The sequence below is a fragment of the Apostichopus japonicus genome, chromosome 19, assembly GCF_037975245.1.
Source record: "Apostichopus japonicus isolate 1M-3 chromosome 19, ASM3797524v1, whole genome shotgun sequence".
NCBI lineage: Eukaryota > Metazoa > Echinodermata > Holothuroidea > Aspidochirotida > Stichopodidae > Apostichopus > Apostichopus japonicus.
Window position 1 is genome coordinate 18,839,727 of NC_092579.1, and position 19,945 is coordinate 18,859,671.

At 34.7% G+C, this 19,945-nt stretch overlaps 2 protein-coding genes across 2 annotated transcripts in view; one reads left to right on the plus strand and one right to left on the minus strand.

The window, feature by feature from the left end:
* LOC139959929 (sialin-like) lies at positions 1–12,379 on the plus strand. The gene is made up of 11 exons (XM_071957867.1): positions 1–241; positions 1,725–1,890; positions 2,944–3,140; positions 3,745–3,978; positions 4,261–4,348; positions 4,937–5,032; positions 5,836–5,957; positions 6,417–6,569; positions 7,083–7,215; positions 7,832–8,073; positions 8,802–12,379. The coding sequence occupies exons 2-11, from the start codon at positions 1,791–1,793 to the stop codon at positions 8,928–8,930; spliced, it is 1,494 nt and encodes a 497-aa protein (XP_071813968.1). The 5' UTR covers positions 1–241; positions 1,725–1,790; the 3' UTR covers positions 8,931–12,379.
* LOC139959928 (AP-5 complex subunit zeta-1-like) overlaps positions 12,169–19,945 on the minus strand; it is a 21,840-nt gene continuing 14,063 nt past the window's right edge. The window contains exons 15-18 of the mRNA XM_071957865.1: positions 18,550–18,627; positions 17,986–18,096; positions 16,893–17,047; positions 12,169–16,010 (exon numbers count right to left, since the gene is read on the minus strand). Coding sequence (XP_071813966.1) covers positions 15,896–16,010; positions 16,893–17,047; positions 17,986–18,096; positions 18,550–18,627 — 459 coding nt within the window. The 3' untranslated portion in view covers positions 12,169–15,895. The remainder of the gene's footprint in view (positions 16,011–16,892; positions 17,048–17,985; positions 18,097–18,549; positions 18,628–19,945) is intronic.

Below are 19,945 nucleotides of genomic sequence, written 5' to 3' on the forward strand. Positions count from 1 at the left end.
AGTAGCCTTATCGCAGAGTGATACTGTACTGATAGATGTGAAGGTCTTGTGACTGATGTATCACTGACACTGACAATTTATTAGCCGTGCACGTTCTTATGCTGTACTGTACCCGTATAACAAAAATGATCATGCAGATCGTAAAAGTATCTGAAGTGAAAAGCTTTTCTTGAGGTTATCACCGTAACGATCTACTGTAGGGACTACAGTAAGTTAGACCTCACTCGTCAACTAATTCCAGGTGAGTCTTTCACATTGACTTACAGTACTGTATCTCTATAGTGTAACGTAAGTTGACCAGCTTATTTGAACATTCACGTTGCATACATGTTATTATACTCTTTACTAACAATCTCTTACTTGGATAAGACACAATACGACAAAATTACCATGTGATCTTACAGCAAAATAAGATATTCCTAGGCTCATCCTGTTAGTGTTACGCCATTACAATTTTTCCTTTGATCAAACCATTCTCTTTATATGCGTTCAAATTCTTGCTGCAACTCAATTGTCAACCATATGCGACATAGCAGGTGTAGTTCTACTGCGAGAATCTGTTCAGATTCTTTGTTAAAACTCATGTGTTAATTGTTACTTTCCCAATTTTCGAAGCAGTGAACTAGTGCTTTTTTGTACGTTTTAATGGTCTTAATATATGTAAAAGTACCATCTTAATGTAAAACTGAAGAGGCACTATTAATTGCAATGCATATTTAACTGACAGTTAAACAAGCAACTGCATCATCATTGACATTACCCGACAATCATGTTAAAAAAAATGAAAATCCACCATAAAATATTGAGAATAACAATTGGATCAATTGAGTGTCGTATGCTATTGTCTCATGTTAAAGCTATGGCTGTCTTGGCAAAATCTTGCAAATTGTGATCAAACCCATGAAAGTCACATACCTTGAACATGATTTTTTGTATACAAGGAAAGAAAGCTGATTACTACTTTAATACTGGCAATTTGAGAATGATCAATCTAAACTGGGAGGAAAATAAAAAAAATGGCCATAGAATCTGCCTTGTGGCAGGTGTTCAGATGCAATTAACAGATTTTCTGAGACCACAGGATTGTTTTGGTATTGAGCATTGAGATAAGGAGGGACAAAAATAAAAGAAAAATAACTTTGCCAAAGATACCCATATTATCATAAAATAAATGGGGGAGGGAGAAATAATTACCAGGAGAGTCAGAATCTCCTGGAAGTAACAACTGAAACCTTTTTAGCAACTTCTGTGACCAATTATGATGACCTTTAACCTTCCCTCTGTTTAAATTCCTGCAGATTCTCCTGTATATACTGGCATCATATATCTTGCAAGTTCTGTCTAATATATTAAATTCTTACTTTTTTTTCCTACATTATGTCTCTTTTTACTCCACAGATTTTTTATCTGATGGTAACTCTAATGTATGAAATTGTTCTGTATGAGGCTGCAAAAAGTTTCATAGACAAAAGGGAATCATTAACTACTTGCTAATAAAGGTACATTTAGTGAAAGATTGTGGCATGTTAGTTACAATAGTTCATACAATCTCGGTAGTACTGGTGAATAAGTTTGTTAAAATCACCAGAAATGGCCAGTCATAGTCCGACAGCTGCTTTAAAAACACTGATGGTTGAATTTATGTGAAAATGATGTGAATTCATCCATTTTATTGGCTAGCTTGGCTTTATCTAGCATAATTATATACATTTCATATTTTTCAGATATTAAGAACTGTGAGCTGCCTTTGTATACAGTAGTATACTTTGAGCATTCTTCATTGAAACAAAATGGCTGAGTCCAAAGAGGAACACGACAACCATTCCATCAACCCAGCAGATAACGAGCCTCTAATAGGAGACGATGATAATCTCAGATATAAAGTCAAACGTAAGTCTAAAAATAATCCCCAACAGTTTTAATTTTGAAAAGATCTTAAAGTCCTTTGCAACATTCCTGAGACCATGCAACAATTAACTCTTCAATATCCAGAGAATGTTATCATAATATAACTTACCAGTACGGTAAGTTATATTACGAGGTTATGCCCTTACAACACTTCATCCAGAAACGAGCATTTTGTTAGAGATAAAAATCCAATGCTAAAAAAACATGATGTACATTAATTGGAAGGCTCATTATCCATCACTTTGTGCAACAAGATCCTTTTCATGTTAATCTTGGGCTTTGACACTATTCAACGGTCAGGGTTGCCTTTGTCTGTGAGCCATCAGTGAACTTGACATTGTGGTTGTAAAACAATAATTTAGTTAGGTTCAAGCTGTCGGTACAAATAGGAGGCTAAAAGGATCAAAACTGACATTATTCATGGGCCATTTTCAAAACTTGAAGATATTTTCTAGGACTGAACATAACATGCAGGGAAATTTCTGTGGACACTTTTAATATGGTGGTGGGATCTGGAAGAAAGTTTGGCGAATGACAAATGGGTGTTGCTTGTCATCCAAATGTACTCTGTTGTTTGTAGTTTGGTTGTTAGTTGTTTGTATGATGTTTGTATGATGTGTTAAACTTCATAATTTAAATTTTAAATGCTAATTTGTCACTGTGCAATGTTTGTATGTGTCCTGCTATTTTATTTGTTCTTGCCCCTTTGTAACTTTTTAGTATACTTTATTTGTATAATACTGTTCTAATGCGAGCAATCAGTTACCCTTTGTGGGGTTGAATAAAGTTTATCCTATCTCTTATCATATCTTATAAAGGTTGTGGTTGTGGTGTTAGAATTAATAAAACAAAGGATTAACATCACATTCAAGCCTGCATTGAGGCATTGCAACCAGCATCAATTAGGGCCTTAAAGCTGCATTTCAAACGTTTAAATATCTTTAAAAGACTATTGAATATCTTGAAGAGTGGAATAGCTATAGGAATATGACTTACACTTAAATGTCTCTTTTTCTTCATTTTCTCTCTTCATAGAACCTTCATGGAAGGGTTTTATACCCATGCGGTACATCGTAACCTTCATGGCCTTTGCCGGCTTTTTCAACGTGTATGCCATGAGGGTCAACTTGAGTGTGGCCTTGGTGGCCATGGTTAACAGCTCTTCAAATGCACCACCAAAAAATTATTCCAATGCTTGCCCACTACCCAACAACCAAACAGAATCAGACAAGGTTGGTAGCCGGGCTGAGATATGGTGGGGTACATGCAGACATCCCTTCCCCCTGTCCACTTGAAAGATACCAAGGATGACAAACTCTTTGCCTAACATCAGGGATCTAGTATCATATATTAGTTCATTATCAATATACAGTATTATCATTATATATATTCTTTGTGGGAGAGGGAATATATATTTCACCTCTAATGGCTCTTTACGACACTTTTTCGTCATGAAGAGGGCAAAAATGTGACTAAATAATTCTGCTTTATAGTTCAAGGATGGATTCCAGTATAAAACATGAACTTTTAATACAACTGCAAACAGATGTCTGTCTTTTGAAGTTTTATATTTGGAAAGCAAGAGTACAGTCGTAGTTCACGAGGGGTTTATTACAGACAACAATGTTGACATTTTTAGGCATAATGAATTGGTCATGTCTTAGAGAGCTTCCCATGTCAGGGTACTTACACAGTATATGTAACAAGTCATATCATCATACATGTCTGAAATTTTAGTCATGCATTGATGTTAAACACATATATTTATTCATTCAAATTCATTTTTTTTTTTAGAAATGACAAATCATTCTAATTATTTTGTTCATTTCTTTGAAGGAGGGACCTTTCCAGTGGAATCCTACAATTCAGGGTCAAATCTTGGCATCTTTCTTCTACGGGTACATCCTAACTCAAATCCCCGGAGGTATCATCGCAGGGAAGTATGGTGCCAAATGGCCCTTCGGCATCGGCGTCCTGTGTACCACGATATTGACGGTCATGACCCCCTATGTGGCTCATCTTTCTCCTTTTGCACTCATGGTGTTAAGATTCTTAGAAGGCCTTGGTGAGGTAAGACTTTTACTTGGGTAAAACTTATGATGAACAGAAAACAAAACCACAGATCTTTAGTACACCTAAATTCCTGATTTCATATCTGACCTGATCCTGTACATAAATTCATTAACAAGTCTTAATGTGACACATAATCAACCTTTCACCTGATACTATCAACTTATTTTTTGTTGTGTTTACAACAGTTCTGACCCAAATCTAAATGAAAGTTACCCATCACAATCACTCACGAAAAGACAAAAGAAAATGGTCATGCGCAATTCTTATCTGGTTCTACAGGGAGTCACATTTCCAGCTTGTCACGCTCTGTTTTCAAGATGGGCACCACCCTTAGAGAGGAGCAAACTGATGGCTTTTGCTTATGCAGGTGATTTTTCAAAACATATTTACCTTATATTAACCTCTGACTAGATTCATGCAAGTGTAAACGAGTTTTAAATTTCTCCTGCTCCTGTGAATTCTAGTTGTTTTAACATCCCGTGTGACATTAATGCGACAAAGCTGCCCAGTATATTTCGTGTTATGTTTTTTTTGCTAGATGAGAGACATTATTTTGAAATCATAAAGTTGCAATAATTTTGAGTTTCCACACTGTTTTAATATAATACATACTCTAGTGAAACATCTGACTATGTTAAAGTTTTCTTTAGAAAGCAAAATAAACAAGAGAATAAAACATTTGAAATATCCAATCTTCTGAAGTCAATTGCTTGATGGTAAAGCAGTATAGCTTAAAAAGTGTTGACCGACAACTCCCATCAAAGCCAATATGTAGTTGCTCAAACAACTCTATGATGACATTCAGCCATTTGATTGAAACTGTTTGAAGGATTATTTGTAAGGTTTCCCCATCTATGCGACAGAGATTAAAACAAGGAGAATTTCTCCAATAGTACTTTAATACTTAATGAGAGATGAATTACAAAATTCTGATGGTTCTATTTTCTTCCCTCAGGTTCTTACCTCGGTACGGCAGTCTTTTTACCAATTGCTGGTATACTTTGCGATAGTGACTTTCTAGGAGGGTGGCCATCAGTGTTTTATATCACAGGTTATTAAATCATTTTGTTCATATTTTTTTCTGGTTTTTTTCTATTTTTTGGGACGGGGGGAGGCTTTAATATTTGCAAAAGTACAATAAATTGGTACATTATTGAAGTAAATATCAACCATCAGTAACACAGAAGAATGACATAACTCTCTTAGAGTTTTTGTTGGTCCGATTAAAGTTGATCTTGGCTGCTTTCCAAGAAACCATAGTACCTTGCAATACAATGTGAATGAAAGGTCACAGGTCAATTCACATTTATGCGGTGGCCTAGAAGTAGCATGAAAAATAATATCAGTAGAGAGGAATTCAGCGTAATAAATGTGTGTGTGTGTATATGTATGTGTGTCTTTGTATGTACAGTATACATTTGTGATAATCCATTGATTTGTAAATTAATGTTACTTTTCTGATGGAAGAATGTAACTGTCTGGTCTTTTGTCTAAAAGAACACTTTTACTAACAATAAGTCGCCTCAAGTCTCAATGTTCTCTGCACACTGACTTATATTAAACCAAACATAACATTGGCCTTTTACCTTAATATTTTGACTACATGTGTGAATATTTGCACACCCAAGAAAGAAAAAAATCTTTGTACAAAAAATTGTTGACATTAAAACAAATATTCTATTGTGTGATGAAAAAAAGTGATATCCATTAAAAACACAGATTTAACCTTATTTTTTGTTTTTCGTTGTGTTTATTTCATTATTTCTTTCATTTGTAAATTGAATGGTTGCCATTGAATCCTTATCATTTTGTCCCATGTCTTTTGAACTATGTGATGTGTTTCTTATTTGGCAGGTGCCTGTGGTTTTATTTGGTTTATACTCTGGTGTCTTCTCGTATCCAGTTCGCCCGCTGACCACTTCATGATCAGTCAAGAGGAAGTCCAGTTTATTAGTTCTTCCCTGGAAAATAAAAAGGTTAATATCTGTTTGAAATTTATGACTTTGAAGTTAAACACTTCTGAAGTGGGACATTTGTAGCACATTTTGTTTGTACTGCATTCTCTCTATTATACTGTAAGTACTAAGGCAAACATGATCAGAAACTTTGAAGGTATCAGTTAAAATATGTCAATATTTATATTTTTATAATAACTATCAGCATAAAACCATAACATGAGGATCATTTCTTAGCATGGGCAGTCTGGTTATGATCTTGTAAACACATTTCCTGGTTTTATGCATTTACATTTTTAGTGTATTGTTTTATTCTTTTTATCATGAGAATAAACTCAAATTCACGTAATAATAATGTATGTGTATTGCAGTCTATTGATACTTACACACTTTTTTTTTTTGCTTTACAACCTGTGAAGGCCGAATTTCCGATTGTGGACAATAAATTCAATTCAATAAAGTTGTTTCCGTTTTATACAGGAAGCTGGCAAAATCCCCTGGGTCTCAATCTTTACTTCCGTACCAGTCTGGGCTCTCATCATCACACATTTCTGCAACAACTGGGCTTTCTACACCCTCCTGACCGATCTTCCGACGTATTTTAAAGGAGTACTACGCTTTGATATATCTAAGGTTTGTAATGCTTTACGCAAAGTAAAGTTTTGAAATTGTCGGAGAATTACAGATTACAATCTTGATGTGTTTTGTCATTAGGCTTCCTCTTAAAGAGTCTCAAGCTGTCTTTCTTATTTATTATATGTTTGACTGTATTAGTACTAAAACTCATATGTGTGGAGGGTAAACATACAAAATATTGGTGAACACATGAAAATGAAACATTGGGGAAAAAACAGCAAAATTTGAAGGATATTAGTACTTAAGGTAAAGTGATGAGAATTTGACTTTTATCCATTTTGCACAGAATGTCATGGTTTTTGTTTCCCTTTCCACTCTTAAAAGACTTTTGGTACTTTTCCACCTGATACCCCCCACCCCCTCCCCCACCCTCAACTTACCATCTTGGAACTTTTCCACCGTGGACTATGTACATCCTGCTCCACCTTATCCTCTCATTTCAGTTTGCCTTGAAAAAAAAGAAAAGAAAGATTCCAGGTTCTCGAACTTTCCCTTTTCTTTCTATATCAGAATGGTCTCATATCAAGCCTTCCTTACATCAGCCAATATATAGTCAGTAACCTATCTGGTTCCCTAGCGGACTTTTTGAGAAGCAGAAACATACTGTCCACCAATACAACTAGGAAGCTCTTTAACACACTTGGTAAGATGTTCATGGTTGTTGTTTATTTGTTGATGTTTTTTTCATCATGAATACTGTGTTCCTTTAATTTGATTTATAAATCGAGTTTACATGAAAAGTCATAACATCTTAAGAAAAATATTTTATGATTCAAAAAGTGCCAAGACTTTGAGAATTTCTGCTGCAGTTTGATCCAGAATTTAAATCATTTAAGTTCAGTTCCATAAATGGCTGATTTTAAGAAACGTATAAATATAGGATAAAATTAAAAAATCAGCAGCGCATACAGAACAATCAGATTTTTACCTCATTATTAATTAAGTATGAAAGTGGAGTTGACCTGACAAAAGCCTAGGTCATGCCAAAATGAAACTCGGGTGTACCACAGTGTGCGAGTGCCACTACGACTTTCCTAATTCATAAAATATGGAAGAAAATTATATCTAAAGTCATGTGAATTTCCACCAATCACTCACAAGGAGTTAGGAATGTGAAAGGACACCTGTTAACCCTCTCAGCATCAATGCAAGACCACACTTCTTGGCTCGACTATTATATATGCAAATTAGCCAGAGGACTGTTTGATATTCCACTTTTTGAATTTTTTTTCTCTTTTTTTTTAATTTCTTTTTTATAGGATTTTTTCTTCAAGGAGTATTCATGATAGGGGCTGGATTGGCAGGGTGCAACGTGGTATTAGCCGTTACTTGCCTGGTTTGCGCCGTGGGTAGTTTTGGTATCACTATTGGCGGCTTTAACGTCAATCACCTGGACATAGCACCTCGTTACGCAGGAGTGTTGATGGGTATCACAAATACCGCCGGTACCATTCCAGGATTCCTCGGTCCTGCGGTGGTGTCACTCTTCCTCAGTGCATCGGTAAGTCATCGTTACCGTGACGGCATTGCAGTTGTTTTAAGTCATCTGGTCAGCCTCGAGCTGTGGACATATTTAATTGCTGCAACGTATACAAAGTGACAGCTTATAATATGGAAGCAGAAATCTTTCCTTGCATGCTAAAGTAACTATAGTTCTGAAGGAATTAAGAATTTTGACAAATTAATGATACAATGAATGTATGTGCAATTGCTGGCCAAAACTAGTATGTTGTTTTAGCCTATTGTGCAAGTTTTCTGTGACTGGAAGTATGTGAGAATATCATCTATTTCGAAACTTCCATTGTTGTCCTTGCTTAATAACATGTTTCATGATCTGAAAAAAATCTAAAACAGTAATGGTTTTGATTTCCAAAATTATACTTGGTTAAACTTGGGTCATTAAAAGTTTACATTTGATAGTAAGCCACTTTATTTGCAAGAAAGGCAGAGTATCTGATTCCTATCGATGTGTAGAAAGTAATAACAGTTAACAAATGCAGGTCCCCAATACCTATATGCAAAGATGGTTAGGACTTAAACCTTGCCTACCACAATAGAGTTAGCATAAGATGAAGTGATGTTTGGTTAGCAAACTGGTAAACATTCTCAAGTTATTTAATTTCTGTTATGACACAAAATGTAGCAGAACTAATACCATGCTATGTGCTCAACCTAAACAGGTGTCGATCTTGAAAAGTTTTACCGTTTCCTTTTTTTTCCCTTTCTCAGGACGATAAAGTGCAGTGGCTGAAAATTTTCATAATCTCAGCTGCTATAGATGTCGTAGGGTTACTTACATTCCTTATCTTTGGAGCTGGCAAACAGCAAGAGTGGGCAAAGGATAAGGAAGCATATTGAAGAAACATGCTGAAGGCCTGTCTAATTGGACCTGTAATACATTCAAGGAGAGGCAAGACTACTTCATCAGGTGTCTCATCAGTGATAGAGATGTTTTCTATAACTCCTCTATTTTGCTAATTTCACTGTTTCTCTTCTTGGTTTTCTCTCTTATCCCTTTTTCTCTTAAAAAATCAGAATTTGGAACCTGCCTGTTTGACAATTTGTGATGTCATAGTATCACTATCACCGTTCACCTTTTGTTGACCTTTTCATATTTTAATTGTGAATGTAAATAATTTTTGCTAATGGTAAACATTACCAATCAAAGGTTCCTTTGTTATACTTTATTACTTGAATTTTGGCATAGGCAGCACCCATAGCTATCAAGGAAAATCAAAGTTAGTAAATGAAGAGAGACATGGGTGCAACCACATATAGGCACGTCAAATTGCTAGCGTGCGGTTCCAAAAATATATAACATGTTAGTGCAGTATAACCTGAACAGTCAAAAATCCTTCAACATTTTTTCAAAACGTTACATCTAAACATCTCCCATTTTAACAACATTTGTCGAAGGGGAGGGGCCATAACATAACATCTTAGTACCACCACCACCCCACCCCCCCTCTGTGCACCCCCATACAAAGATGGTGGTTGTCAAATTGAAGAGAGATATTAAAATGCCAAATGACTTATTGAATGTCTGTAACAACACAAAAGGCCTCAAGCAAACAAATTATCAATCATGTGATTCTACCATAGCAGCCATCCTATCCTAATTTTGAGGAAACCTTTAACATTTTCTATTCTGGCTCCTTGCAAGTGATTAAAGACTATTGCATGAAATTTGAGGGAAGCCAAACCTAAGGTGAGAATGTGTGTGAGTGAGAGAAGGTGAACAGTACTAAATATTAATAGCAAACTCTTCCAAAAGAAAAGACACATGTCTATCACTGAAATGTGTATATGTTATATTGTATATAGAGACAAATGAGTTATGCCATTGGTATCATGAAAGTACTATGAGTTTTGGATTTGGGTTATTTAACTTGTTGTGTTATGTCTAGTAGTTTTATGAGTACATTGATATGTTGTATGGGTGAGTGTAAATGTGTATGCAGTGTATCTGTTTGGGATTTAAGTTTTAATAAAGCAAAAATTAACAGAGCATGGTGTCACAGGGAAATTTTCCAAATGCCAGCATGCTCCAAAAATGTATTGAATTACTTTGTCTCAAGTTTTAGCTATCAGCTACTAATGGTCATGAAATTAATCCTGTTCTTTTTTATTCAAAGTATCGATTATTGACTAAGATCAGTAAAAAATTCTGCTGCAGTTTAATCCAGAACTGATCCTCACCTTTAATATCTTTCAAAGTTTGTTATTGGCTATGATCAGATCATTCAGATATAATATAACAATGCCTTAATATTGGTCTGGAAAATATACCAACTTGGATAACACCTTTCAATTTTTTTTCAATTATGAGAATGAAAATAATTTGTACCAATTAGCTTTGAAAAACAATAATTTTTATAGTGAGCGACCAAGTGTTACAAAATTGCTTAAACAATTCTAACATAATTCTCTAATTCAACTGTATTGTTTATTGCCCGAAATTTGTCTTTTTTAATAAACACTGAAGCAACATGCCCAAAAAAATGTAAAAAATAAGCAGAAGTTACAAGTTATTTTTCATTGTTTGTCAAATAAGACATATGTAGTTTATATTGGAAGAGGATTTTAAGTGTTGATATGGCATCAAAGATTTTATCTACATTCAATGCAAACCAGCTGTTTTATGGTCATGCCAACCATACGATAGCTTTAAGTGCACCATGCCTGTGAAATTGCCTTCATTACTACAGCTGTAATATGACATGAACAATGTTGTTAGTTACATGAACTGCATAGTAGGCCTATAGATATAAATTATTGTATCATAATATGAAAAAAATATCAACAATTGTATAATGATGTAGCATGATACCAATAGCATGTGATACACCTATGCAACAATATAGTTATTAAATGGTCTATATTATTAATATTACTGCAACATTTACATTAACAATTACATTGTTAGCCATGTGCATTACATCATTATTATTATGATTATTATTATTATTATTATTATGTAATCCATGTTTTGTCTTCATAATGGTACAACTGTATTGCATAATACAATATGAATCAAGAAATTCATAAATCTAGCATGTATTACACATAGCTCAGAATGGTTGAAAGATGCCAAGAGTAAAGACTACCAATTAATCACATTTTCATATAATAATGAACCTTTGAAAGCTGCAAATAGTTTGCACTAAAACAATTCTAAAATTAGAGCTTGCATCAAAGTTTCATGGCAACTAAGTAAAAGTGAATTCATTATTTAGTGGGGGTGGCCGGACCATCTGGTAATGTATATATATATATATGATATTTTGGAAATTTCAAGTGCTTGAGAGAATGTAAGATTATTATAATAAGTAAGGAACAGTGTCTCACCTCATGAATATTGCTTTTTTGTGTGCTTTAAAATTTCCAAAATAATTATTTTTTTGGCTAATATCCTGCATACCAAAATAATTGTAATGTTTTAGTCAAAAAATGTTGGTGTAATTTTGTGATAAAATAGATTTTATATGTCATTGAGTAATAGAAGATTTATGTAAATACATAACTTTTGTAAAAATATTTGTCACAAAATGATATACAATTCAGTTTATAGTTTCAGTGCTTTAATACCCTGTGTACCTTGTGATTGGTAGCGAATATGTTAATTCTGTCATGTGAGTTGATTAGTTTTTGCAAAACCAAAAAAATTTTAAGGTTACAACAGCATCTTGTTATTTTATGGTATTGGTCAAATTTTAACATCGATTGGCATTAAAAATGTGCAATTAGTTTTAAATAAAGAATCCTATTTTTTTTTTTTTCATACAGAGTGAACAAGGGTGTAAATGTTCATTCCATCTGAAATTTTCAATTTTATACAAGAAAACTATGGTGCCTATAACTGTTAATATTTATTATTTTAATGAACGAAGTTTCACGTCATGTTTGAGGGTTTCTTAATAAAAAAAATTAAAAAGGAGTAATATTGAAAGCAATCATGAAGATGTTGGGCCAACATTTCAGAGGTTTTGATAAATTGTTTGCTGTTTATGCATTAAGATGTGAAACTATATAATGATGATGTCATTTAATATCAATGTCAACATTTTCCTCAAAAAAAATTGGATAAGTGATAAAAGTGTTTTTTTTTTTTTTTAACCTGTTTTAGTTTTTTTTTTATCTTTTTAACGTCAAAGGTCAGCAAAACAATTCACAAGAGAAAATGCAAACATTTCTGATATTTAGTGGTTTCACAATTAAGGCATAATTCACATTCCTCTACTTTCAAACTATGATTTCTGTTGTTTTTGTATTTTTGTTAAGTTGAGCAAATAATTCTGTAAGTTATATACATTCTGTTTTGCATTCTTTTCAAGAATGATATATTTGTACTTGTTTGATTTGTTTTGAACAAATCAAACAAGTTCAGAAATATATATGGATAATGCGTTATTATTTACCACAATCTGAGACATTTAAATTCATAACAGCATGCATGTTTATTTTCTGCATGATTCTGTTGCTGCAATACAGGAACATAAAAAAGAAAAGATAAATAACCCCCAAATCAAAATTATCATTTGTTACATTTTGGCTTCGTTTATGACACTATAAGGTGAATGATATTAAAGAATGTTTATTGATTATTATTATTATTATTTAGTAGTTGCCAGTTTAAAAATGATCTTTCCATCATTAGTCAATACTCAATAGTAATATCTCACTGCATAAAGGGATGGGCTTTCACCTGGGCAATCAAACGAGCCACTAAACCCTACTTCGTTCAAAAAAGCCCAACTGACGTGACTTTCAACGTTAAGCACATTATCCCTTTCAGTGGTTTGATACCCTTGTGTCCTAAGGTATTCGATGTACTTCCAGACACAGCAAGCTCATTGCCCAGAATATCAAATAAGGTGCTAATCACCTTCCCCACACCCTGGATAGAAAGAACCCATGTAGTGTCATATTCGCCACTCCCCGGCTGAATTATTGGTTCTGAGGTAGCATACTCCATATAATTAGCCCCATGGACTTACACACTAACTTGTCAAAGTAATGTGGTCTCGAAGTCCTTGTAGAAGTTCTCACAAGCTAAACCATATCCATCACTGGATAGCTGACAGACAAATTGACCATTCATGGGGCAACATCAATTTTCCATATCAGATTATTCGCTATGAGAGCCTAAATTTTTCGTCACTTGTATACAAACTTCTTCATTCAGTAGTAAACCATTTTCGTACACTGCCTGCTGGGAGGCCTAAAGTGGTCTGAAAATTGCCTCAAATGACCCAAGTTTTGCAACACAAGTACTTCCATCTGTGTACTCTGACATCTACCCAACAAATATCCAGATAATAACATATCATAACATATCATGAAAGATGTTGCCCTGAAGCTTTTAGGCACTACTTTTCCTGAGATAGGAGAACACTCATGCGGATTGATATATACTCTGTATGGAGTATGCCACCTTGGACATGTACCCCACCCCTCACACCACACTCAAACAACCATACATACACAAACCCACAAATATGTATGCAGAGTAATTCCAGTAAATACAGATGATTATGTGTGTATTACCATCTTTCAGCCGAAATTTCCCGCCCCACTTGCAACCAGTATTATTCATTTACCAGTAAAAGAACTAACTGAAAATTTGATTAGACAATCCATCAAGTTGAGGACAAATAGTTGTTTACAAGCAAAAGTCGACAGTAAAGACAGTAAATCGTTTCAATTCTGTTCAATTTCAGTAACAAAAGTAAATTTACAAATTTGCAACTTTTGACAACTTATGCATGTATACTAACCTTTTTTGGGCCAAGGCAACTGTCCTCTAAAAGTGTCTACTTTGCATCCCTTGTTCTCATTTTCATAAATAATTAATGGCTGCATGAACCCCCTACCCCCCCCCCCCGCCTCAGCTTTTCAAGATACTCATTAAAGAATCAAAACTACAGTATGAAATGTTTCCCTGATAGGAAATGAGGGTGGTATTGAAGAACTTAGCTCGCATCTTAAAGAAAGAGGACTGATAAGAAAATAGTTTACTGTTTTTCTTTTTTACATTCCTATTATACAAATAAAAATACAAATATTCCTATATTTGAAAGAAAAAAATTGTGCAAACACCATCATATACAATAATTAATTTTGTTACAATGATTTCCTCATTGATTTAGTATGAGATCAAGTTTAATGATCATTACCTAGTGATTCTTCAGGTACCGTACAAAAATAAGAGTAGGGTTCATCCGCTCGAGGTTAACAATGGTTGGAAAAAAGAGCTAAAATAACCTTATGTAATTCTTGTTTTAGCATAGTATCAGATACTATCATAGATTTGTTTGCCTTTGTGTGATAGTGCATAATTTGAAGTACTGATGGTGTGAAATTAAGGAGGACTGAAGGTAATATAAACCATTTTAGAAATTCTTTGGTAAAATGTGGATATTACTCAGAGTTGTCAGTCAGTATGCAAAACTTTTTCCTCTTCTGTCTCCAAATCTAAACAGTCATGATAGAGAAATTTGCATGTGCCATGACAGTTGAAAGTGACGAGTTTAGTGTGTAAGTCCATGGAACGATTAATTGTGGTACAACACCTTCAGTACTGTTCAGAATTGATCAGGTTTTTACAAAGATAGGATGAGTCCCTCAACCTTGGATGAGGCACCTGCTTGTCAGTTAAACTCAAATATTGTCATTAATTTCAATAAATGTGCCTGAAATTTGGAGTAAGGAAATAATGACACTAGTGTTGTTCAATATGTGGCTAATGACAGTTGAATTCCAACCTACTTTTATCTCCTTCAATTTTTCTGGCATTTATACGTTAAATTATTCGTAGCCCGGTAGATTAATAGGGCATCTGCATATATCACAGGGACAACATTTTCGGATCCCAGTTGAGAGTGGAAGCTTTTCACCGTTCTGGATTCCAAAATCTTTGTCGTTTTCAAAATACTTTTGCAACATTTTCATATCTATATATACTTTATAAATACAGATATGTAATTGTGGAATGTTGCTTTACTCAAACTTATTGATGACATCATTAGTTAAGTCATATAGTTCACCATCGGCACAACATTCATGACTAACTAGCAGTGAAGACCATTCACCAGTGACTGGAGAAAGGGACTGAGTAACCACCAAAAGAAGTGAAGCTTCATTGCACAACTCATGAACAATGTACTACTGATCTGAGCATATGGACCTATACACTAAAACATTAACTGGTGCTATGAATGGTATAGCTACAGTCAAACCTGTTATTTTTTACTAAATCTGGATTTGGAGTATCCAGAACTCTTTTAAGTTTGATCATGAATTATCCAGCTGTGAAATCCAACCACTTCTCTATTAATACTTCCATCCATCCGTACTGGGTAAGTGTCTAAATTTTCTTTCCTACAGGGCCTAAATTTCTGTCCAATCCATCTACCTTCAAATAGTCAATAACAAGCACTTAGCAAATACAAGAAAGGAATTCCTATCTTAAAGTAGACTCTTCTTAAAGTATCTTGAGTTGATTAACTAATATTTCCTGTTTCTCTCTATTTTGTCCCTTTCTGTCTTTTATATCTTTTTTCTTCATTATAAGGCACAAAATTACCTCTCACGATTCACCAGATCAAGCAATCAAGAAAACCCTGATATGAAGGACAACCTTCTGTAAATATAAAATAATATGTATGATGGAAGCCTAAATTTCCAAGCTAGCCAACTAGGTCAAATACAACAGAATATCTTGTCTCATAATTACAACATGACCTGTCCCAATTAATCTTGTATCTATGATATTTGCCATCTTTTCGAGACCCCTTTGCAGGGCAGACGAGTTCAGATGCAACTCAGTCCACCAGTCTTGCAATCGCTCTCATCAGCAACACAGATGAGGAGTTTGCGTCCTTGTGGAGAGTTCCCGATAAGATTTCTGGAGGTGGACTTAATATGACACCGGCAATACTGAAAATTGAAAGCAAGTAAAATATTAATATAATTAGTCGTATGAGTACATTCAACAACAAAAGACTTGACTGGGAAATTAATAAACAAGATATGAAAAGGAATTATAGAAAAAAATCACTCTTTTCACCATTTGTTTATAATTTCTCAGTCAGTTTTTCGTCATTGTATTACTTACATATGTGCATTAAACGATGAAATTGTTTTGAAATCCATACTCCGACACTCTCTGGATTGCATAGGATGAAAGTGGTTAATAGTATGCAAGGTACTGCGGTGTCTGGCCTGGTGACCTCCCCCTCCCACCTCCCCCCCCCCCAGGACCACCTTGCAAAGAAATGGGATATAGGAATTTCCAGCAACCATGGGCTGCATAGCTCTGTTGATAAATCCCAGGGCTTGTAATCACCTGGTTTCAATCTCCCTTCTATCCAACCATATCTTTGCTAATTTCAAATCAATCTATTTTAAACAATTTGTTAATTCATTCTAATCTAATCATCATCCAACATCACACATCCATAGTCACTAGGGTCTAGGGGACTATAAAATTAAGCTCTAAAGTTATTATAAATAAACATTTATTGTTCCATCTGTTCAGATTCAATTCCATGCCATTATTCCCTTAATATTCAATTCCATAACCATACAGATTTTATCAATGAATTATCAAGGAGACATCCTTGTCTTTCAACAAGTGTTTCCATGACGATTGCTTTGGAGTAAACAAAAGTGTCAAAATCAAATGAAATCAGCATTTATGCCAGATCGGTAGAGTGCATGACTCACATTCTTGAAGTCACATGTTTCAATCCCCTACTAGAAAGAATTTTTTCTTTCAAAATCCTAAATTACATTTAATTTTATACGACGAAGACTCACTCAGGGAATTTCAAGAGATTGACATATTCTGTGGATCTGCTCCTGATAATCATCTTCTCTTCTGCTCCAATCTTGTTGCTCTTGTTCATCTGTTGTGAGACCTTGGTCAAGCACAAGATGACTCGAGGAATCAGGTTCTGGCACTGGGATGCTAGCTGAATAACAGAGACAAGATGAAAAATCAAAATGACCGTTGAAACGTTCACTGGGATTCAATGACAACAGAACAGCGAGACCTAGAGCATTCATTTATTCATTCATTATTCTTTATTCCAGTGTAAATTTACAGAAAATTTATAAATAGGACAAATATAAATCATCAACAAAATGGAAATTTAAAAAATTCAATAATTATTAGAAAACAGAACATCAAGAATACAGGTTAAGACAAATAAATGTTTAAGAGATTAAGAAATTAATAAACCATAAAATATGTTACAAAAATTATTATTGCAATTTCTCAAAGTTTGAGTTTTTGGAATGCTGGGGAGACCCACTAGGAGCAGACAGCTTGATTGTAACAAGATAAATATTTAGGTTAGATTCACGGTGTATCCAATGATGACTTGTTCAGAATAACGCACTTAACAACCCCCAAAAGACTGTTAGATGTTATCATACAAAACTGTGTAAGAGGTTTCATCTCCCATAAAATAGCAGGATTCTCTTTCACATATACTGCTGATTTTTAGCAGACAAGTTTTCCAATAAGAAGGGTGGGAATGACACCTGAGTTTTTATTTTAGTTTTCTTGCCAAACAGCCGACATGCATGTAAAAGGTCACCCCATGTCGTTCTCCAGACTGCCACTTATTGTCCCCATCTGATGGTTGAGCGTGTACCTCTGGACCAATCTCTTAATTCCCAATTTGCAAAACCAGAAATACCAACTCCACAGAACCCTCCACACAACAACACTGCAAAGCAGCAATTTTGATATGGTCAAGGGAATCTGGTTCCTGGTTTCTTTGAAACATGAACCTCACCGTGATGGAGTGGACATTGGAGACTCTTAACAGCTACACCACACCTTCATTCTCTGAAACACCACAGACATATGAAGAATGATGATTGATAACTATGGAAGACTTACTTTGGCAAGAGTTGACATCATTGTAGCCACAAGTTCCACTGAGTTGCTTTCAATTGGTGAATCGGATGCTTGAAGGTTCATTGAGTTCTCATAGAACAGAGCTTCTAATGTCTATTGTGTTGGGGGAGGGGGAGGGGAAGGGGAGGGGGGCGGATGGGGAGGGGGAGAGAAAAGACAAATACCATGTGTGACAATAGAATGTACCGGTGTAGAGATATAACAGGTGCAATAAAGAATAGTTGAAGAACAAAACTTAAACAGGTGTAGAAGTAGACTAGTGGTGACAAAGATAAAGTATAAAACTAAAATGAAAACATGTGCAAAAATAGTACATGTGTATCATACAAAAACAAAAAAGCAATACAGGTGTAGAAACGAAACATTTTAACTTCTATTGAGACATTTCTGTTGTTAAAATACAGAACATGTTCTTCATTTGATACTGTCATTTGTTTTGTATAATTCTTAGTGTCATCCTTGAACTGATATCAACAGCCAGAGTCTTGCCATAACTCATTGAAACTGCTCTTAGCAGGCTGGGTTTTTTTTTTTTTCACTTCGTACCTCATAGTACTTCTGTATGAATTCTGTCGTACATCTTATATCGTGGGCCGGGGAGGAATACTCTCCGATGATCCAAACCTAGAGTGGAAAGGAGAAAAACAAAATATGAAAACTTAAATTGTTAGAAATAGAATCAACCCATATTTCACAAAATTTCTACTTGATTCAATGCTTGTTCCAGAAGAAAGTTAGAAATAGAATCACCATTCAACCCATACACAAAAATTTCTTCTTGATCCAGTGCTTGTTTCAAGCCAGTGTCAAAACACAGATAAGAAAAAAACCAAACGATAAAAGATGGAAAGCGGGTAAGTGTAACAATGAAGTGGGTAAGTGTAACAATACAATTCTTTACCGTTAGAACATTAGTCGGATATTAACCAGATACTCACAACCTACTGTGATGTAATATTTTTAATCACTGGAGATGTAAACATCAGCGTTTGTTGGTCATATAAAAATTAAAACAATCTGTACATGAGTATATCTGTAATGGTAGACAGCTGAGGATGTATTATAATTCCTACAAGGCCAGACACTATTTATAATACATGTTAATGTTTGGGATTTCAGACCTTCCATGCAAACGAGTTGGGATGACTTTTATAAAAGACTCGCATCACACACTCATTTTGACCTATTTAATATGAGGATGTATTATAATTCTCAGTCTCTATTTATAGTAAATGTTAATGTTAGGGATTTCAGACATTCCATGAGAACTTTGACATGAGCCTTGCATCACGCACTTATTTTGACCTATTTAATAGCTAGGATAGGATTCACTCTGGAGATCCTTTTTCATGAGCCTCGCATCATGCACTCTTTTTGAATGATTTAATAGCTAGGATAGGATTTACTCTGAAGGTCCGATCTTTCTCTTAATGGTAATGTTAATTGATAGATTTTATGCTGAATTAATGAAGAAATTTACATTAGTGATTAATTTTATATGCTATATTATTCGCTTGAACGTTAGGATTATCTGATTCTACATTTCCTCTATATTTTCAAAGTAGCGGTTCCTACGACAGGACAGGACCATGGTCAAAATGGTCAAAACACGGTTGTCACATGATCATCACCTGTTCACCCAGTCGCGAGGTAAATGGCTAACATTGAATAAACGCACACAGAGTAGTTATGTGTGTGATGAAACATGTACATCAGCCATGAACTCACACCTACCCATGGACCTTTATTGACTCTTACTGGTCTCCTGAAACTACAATCCTCAATTATCTGTCAGACTTACTCTGCATCTGTAATTTTATCTATCTTGAGTGAATAAGGTTCTTTCAAAGGCACTAGTAAAAGAGTATAAGTGTGACTTGCTAAGGTTTTTTGAAAGTTCTACTAAAATTGGGAGTTTCCAGGGTTCAATATCACTTTAGAC